Source organism: Xenopus tropicalis, chromosome 1, assembly GCF_000004195.4.
Source record: "Xenopus tropicalis strain Nigerian chromosome 1, UCB_Xtro_10.0, whole genome shotgun sequence".
Lineage (NCBI taxonomy): Eukaryota > Metazoa > Chordata > Amphibia > Anura > Pipidae > Xenopus > Xenopus tropicalis.
The window spans coordinates 56,909,194-56,915,193 of NC_030677.2; the positions used below are offsets into that span (position 1 = coordinate 56,909,194).

The 6,000-nt window shown below is 38.4% G+C and overlaps 1 protein-coding gene across 1 annotated transcript in view; it reads left to right on the plus strand.

Moving 5' to 3' along the window:
• lrba (LPS-responsive vesicle trafficking, beach and anchor containing) overlaps positions 1 to 5,376 on the plus strand; it is a 341,818-nt gene extending 336,442 nt beyond the window's left edge. Inside the window, exons 55-56 of the mRNA XM_002933499.5 lie at positions 3,502 to 3,653; positions 4,021 to 5,376. Of these exons, the coding sequence (XP_002933545.3) occupies positions 3,502 to 3,653; positions 4,021 to 4,111 (243 nt within the window). The 3' untranslated portion in view covers positions 4,112 to 5,376. The remainder of the gene's footprint in view (positions 1 to 3,501; positions 3,654 to 4,020) is intronic.
• Positions 5,377 to 6,000: the final 624 nt, after the last annotated feature.

Below are 6,000 nucleotides of genomic sequence, written 5' to 3' on the forward strand. Positions count from 1 at the left end.
TATAGTTATCCCCACAGTAAACCACAGTAGATAAGAAAACCAGCAAACAGAAGTTGCACTTCCAAAGCATGAATCTCTAACGAGTATCCTTTATTAAATTAATGGGAAGTCATGTCAAGTTACAGGACCGCAAGGTGAAGGCAAAAACCTCCCAGTTGAAATATCTTTCTGTAATTCCAGTTGCTACAGGTGTATGTGAAAAGCACATGGTCTTCACAGAAAAATACACAGCTTTTATGTATGTTGTATGTACAGTGTAGAGGCCACAGCAGGCACTGCCACGGAACAAAAGGTCCACATGGTATCACCACATATACAAGTGAGCCTCACAAATAAGGGTGGCATTATAGTTTGAAATCCAGTGCTCTATATTAAAAGGAAGTTGTCAGCTCCGGATTTCACAATTGGGCACCCATAGGCCAAAGTGAGTAAAAATATGGGTTGTGGATCTGGGTCTAAAAAATTGGTTTCATGCCTGACACGAGGTGATGCATTACAGGTGCTTCCTGCCGACCTTAATTCTATCTACAACACCAACCTTTTGCATCAGGAAATCAAGCCCAACCTGTGACCTGCAATATTTAAAATCAAATAAACCTTCAGAGCCCCAGTGTATGTTTTCATACAGTTAATTGGCTAATGACAACTTCCTATCTTAACCCTTAAACTAATTACTTGCCTCATATTTTTGTTATTTTAGAATGTGTAAAGGTTGGGATGTAATGAAGGTAATAAGTTCTGCCGTCCAGCTCCCCGGATCAAATCTATGTTTTTTTGGGGTTAAGAAAGTCGTACAGTTTATTTGCTTTACAAATGTGCTAGACTTCCCCTTACATGCAGGCCAGAATGCCCATCAAAATCTGCATGTTGGGCAGTAATTAAATCTCTCCTGCGCCACATATTATAAACATTTCCCTCAGTCAAGGGTGGTGTTCCAATGTGACTTACCTAGAGTGGCCTGGTGTGCGAGCTGAGCAGGTCCTGGGATGTCAGATTTCTATTTACTGAAGGTCAATAGCAACTTATGAGTTGTGGGCTGGAATTTCACCATCAGTACGAGTATTGCTCAAGCTATTTCCTCTGTCTGTGTGATAGTGGTACCTAAATCTTATTTCCCTTTCATCAGCCCAAAATCAGAAAAATGATAGTTGACCTGTATTTTTTTAAAAAAAAATTATTCACCTATTTGCGCATTGCTAGTGTAGAGACCACAATAGCACTCTCTGGACAATCAGAGCCAAAATTCAGATTTTAATATTCAGAATTCTGGCTCTTGAAGTTGCCAAGAGCGGCTTTTGCTGCCCCTGATACCTTGCGGCCGGCTGCTGCCTGGGGTGTTTCTCAACTTGCCCCTGGCCCAGAGCATTGTTATGCATTCATAACTTAACATAACATACATAACATAACATAATCCACAGTTGGGCTACCAAAGCTGTTCTTGCTACAAAACGGTGGGGTGTGGGAGGGGGATTTCTTGATTTTCTAGTGCAAGAATAAAATAAATAAATAAATAAAGCACTAGCAACTTTTTTTCTGTAATCTTGTTTTATTTCTCTTGATCAGTCGCTTTATTTTATAAGGAAAACCTAATAATAGCATTTAGCTGTAATGTTCTAATAAACCCGAAGAAACTCATCAACTTTTAGTTGCTGGGGTTTGTCATGTGACTTTCCCTATTTTGTTCAAATTTTAAAACTCAAATATATACACATTTGGGGGTTTTTTGGACACATGTTTTCAAGTCATGGAACGAAAAACACAATCTAGAATTTAAATACATTTTCCTGTTGTGCATAATTAGAAATATTATAGTTGCAGTCGGCTGATATAAAGGTTACAGATGGGTACGTGAGTCTCTAACATATTGTCAATGTGAATGAGCCCACAAAGCTTTCTGAATTCAGACTGCACATTTTCCGCTCCATGTGGATTGGCTCTAATTAAAGCCCCCAGTTAGTTGTTCAGTACTCGTGTAGTGCAGTATATCTTGCTACGTTTGCCAGCCTTAGAGGCAGCCGAGCTCTTGGCTACAGAGCCCCTTTTCCATTTTAACCCCATCCGGAAACCCGAAATGCTGATAAATGTTGATATTCTCCTTGAAATTATTTATTGTAAGGGGAAAGAGCTGATTACTAGGGCAATATTCTTTGTCAATGTGACTAATTTGAATGGATGGTTTTAATTTAATAAAGACATCAGAGAAATCACTTTCTCAGGTTTTGGAAGGGTTAAAGATTAATGACTTTAATTTGCCTCTTAGTATAGCATTTCTTTCATAAAAAGCTCAGAGTATAAAACACAAGTGAACCGTGGCTGAAAGGTTAATGGATTTTCTTCAGATGAATTTTCTAAATGTAGCAAATAATTATTTGTCATGGCAATAATTACAATTTCAAAACAGCCTCGGGAGCTGGGCAGCATCGCGGCCAATGGGAAAAATGAGTATTGATTTCATTTATGAACAAATAGCTGTGTAATGCATTGTGCCATTGTATTGCTGTGTATGGATACACGTGTGCGCTGTGTGGCTTCCGCCTTGTCTTCTCATAGATACAATGAAATGTAATTCAAAATTCTTCCCGTTGCATCAATTGTTCTTACAGATTTCATACTGTTACATTCTAAAACTTGAAACCCCCGTTTTTTTTTAACCTGAATTCGTTGTCAGCAGTATTTCTGAGTAAAAACCTTCTAACTGCAGATTTAGTTTTTGTATCACATTTATTTTTATTATTGTTTTTATAATATTAACGGTTTATTAGTGTAGGGCTCTCTTGGCCCAATATATGTTACCTACTGAAACAACCCTAACATGCGGTTTGCCAGTAGTGTAATGCAACGTGCCGGTGAAGTCTCTTTTCCCTGATGTGCCCAATACGTGGGCAGTATGGGGTTAATCTCATTGTTTGGCAACGATGGGAATATGAACTGTCAGGCAGAGGAGCACATAAACAACCCAATGCAGTTTTCAATCCGCCGGGAAAATAAAACTGGCCCAATTGACATCTGCCTGATTTTCAGCCAGATATTGGCTGGGTAGCTCTGTCAGAGGGTCCCATACAAGGGCAGATAAGGTGCCGAATCAGCAGCTTAAATCTATGGCCAATGTAAGACTTGCACATGCTCAGTAGAGTCTAGTGCTGTGGTGCCACTTTCGAAAGTTTCCCAGATCAGTGCGTTTTATTCCTGAATAGAGAAATGATTAGCGATTTAATTCATTGGGGGATACCTAACATATTAGCCCCCCCCAGTTAATTTGGTTTTCCTAATCCTTTAATCAATGTATTCTTTTATTCATGTAAATGATATATATCCCAGGTACAATTTATTAGAAAGAAACTGATAGTGTGAAGACCTGCCCTTGGCTTTTCATCAGGCTCTGTTCTATTAGATAGGTAATCCAATAGGGAAAAGGCCAACACCGATATTTTGCTATACTGTTTATCAGTTTATGCTCTCTTTATACATTTTAAAATATTCAGGCTTCTGTTCTTTCTGCAGGCAATTCTGCTTAGTCGAGATGGGCAGTACCTGCTGACTGGAGGAGACAATGGAGTCGTCATGGTGTGGCAGGTATCAGATCTGAAGCAGCTCTTTGCTTACCCAGGCTGCGATGCAGGGATCCGATCTATGACCATGTCTTTTGACCAAAGGTGAGATTAAACACTATAGGTGGGGGAGATTTCATACTTCATTTTGAGGCCCTTTGCTGACTTGGTTCTTGTTCTTCTGGTCGCAAACGAAATCCCATCTATACTTCTGTCCACCTGGCTGAATCCCCTATAAAATGTATAAAAAAGTTTATTATGTTATATATTATTATTCCATTGAACACATGTTATCAATATGTCTGTAAATCTGTCAACATTTAACTGGCTGTGCCAATGCTGTGAGCCGTATTCCCTCTTACTCATGCTCCTGGCAGAATAGTTTAGCGTGGGTTGTAATTCTGGCATCTTGGGCAGGATTTAGCTCAAATAATGACTCCTCAAGATATAAAGAAGCTTCTTTTGTTCCCAGGTGCATAATGACTGGCATGGCCTCCGGAAGCATTGTGCTCTTCTACAATGACTTCAACCGCTGGCACCACGAATATCAGACGAGATACTGAAACCAGCAGGCGCCGATATACTGTACTGAAGCACTTGAACCACTTGCCTGTCGTCGCAAGGCATCTTTAAACTTGTCTGTCAAGCAATCTGCCACTGCATCCATCCTTATAAATAGCGATGTTACATCTGAATGTAATTTAAATGAGGCTCAAATTAGTGAAATATTTTTAGAGTTAACTGCTATTTTTGTAGATCTTGAACCTCTGTTTTTTTGTGGTTATAGACGAACTGAAGCAAGTTGACTGCTGAGTTCTGTAGTACAACAATTATAAATATATAAATATATATATTTTTAGTCATAAGGAGAAGTCTATTTTCATCTGTCTGGGAAAAAAATGAATAACTGATGTCTAAAAACAATGTTTTTCTATATCTGGTGAGGTGACTGGGACTTCCATTCTCTGATCTTGCTTTTAACTCAGTGGCGGAGGGAGGTTGCTAGGGGCATTTTAAGCTGTGCCAGCGACATTTATTTTATGTAATACTGTTCCTTTCTTTGTATTCTGCTTTTCCTAATGATTTTCTTATTGAAGCACTGACTATTTGATGGAAATTTGGAACAATTACTGTCAAGTGATTTAAACATTTTGCAAGAATTACTGTTCAGGGATGGTTGGTCCTTCCACTTAATACTTGGGGAGAGAAAACAAATAGAAGGAATCAGCCTACACAGTCACTGGAGCTGAGGTTACAGCGCTCATAGAGATGTTTATTTACATGTGTATGTGACTGCCGCATTGTTAGAACCAACACAAGGAATAAATGGCATCTTAAATGTTTGTTCCTTTTAAATCTTAAGCTATAGCCTGTTAGTAAATAGACCTAGTATGACTTTTCATGGAGGCATCTCCCTTTCTCCAGAAGTTAATGGATACCACTCATTTCTTTATGCTGCCATTTGTGTAAATGGGCAGACAGCACAAACACAAAATAATCAGGACGTTATTTCAATGTTCCAATGTTTTCTGCCTTTCTGAAATTGTGTGGGATTCTGTGATCTTTGTGAAAAAAAATATATTGCTTTGTCAGTCTGTATTGCATAAAGACTTGTTTGTACTTAGTGACCTATGTATGGGCTGAACTGACATTCCTTATCTTTTCCAGGCCAAGGACACATTTGTCTACCTGTTTGCTTAAGCAGAGCCCCCTTTTTTTTTTTATTCATTTAGTGACAACCTTTTCATTACCTGGAGTGTGGGATACGGTTCCTCAGTTTGAGAGGTGTTGAAAAGAAAAAATAAAATATGAAATTTGTAATTGGTAATCTAGGGTTTGTCTGTGTGTTATTATTGTGGCAGTATCATTACATGGTTAATGTATATATTTTGCTTTACTATTCTATCCATGAAGTAAAGTAATTCATTTTGGCTCAACAAGCGTGCCAATGTATTGTTTGTAAAGGTAGCCATTTCCTAATCTCCACAAAGGACACAGCCACTATGCTTGTGTGTGTATAGATATAGAGAGAGAAATATAAGTATAATAATTAAAATTATTAGTATTATAAATAATTTGATTTTTTTGTCACATATCACCACATAAATATCAACCATATAAAATTATAACAAAAATACATTTATGGTTATTGTGGCCTTCAGTTCCCCCTGCTTTATAACTAGGTTATTAATAGGCCCCAAAAACATGGACAAATTGAAGCACAGGACAAAGGACAAAGTGCTCAAAATCAGGATTGTACTTCCTAAAGAAGGATGTCTGGCCATTCTACTGTCATTTATCTCACCTATTATCACCTGGTTTCCAGATAGATCGTTTGGGCCTAAACAGTCTCGAGTCACATGCTCAGACTGCCCCTCCCTTGAGGTGCTATACATGGCCATGGCCTTGTCAGCTGCAAATAATATGCCAGGGTTGTGGAGCATATGTATCT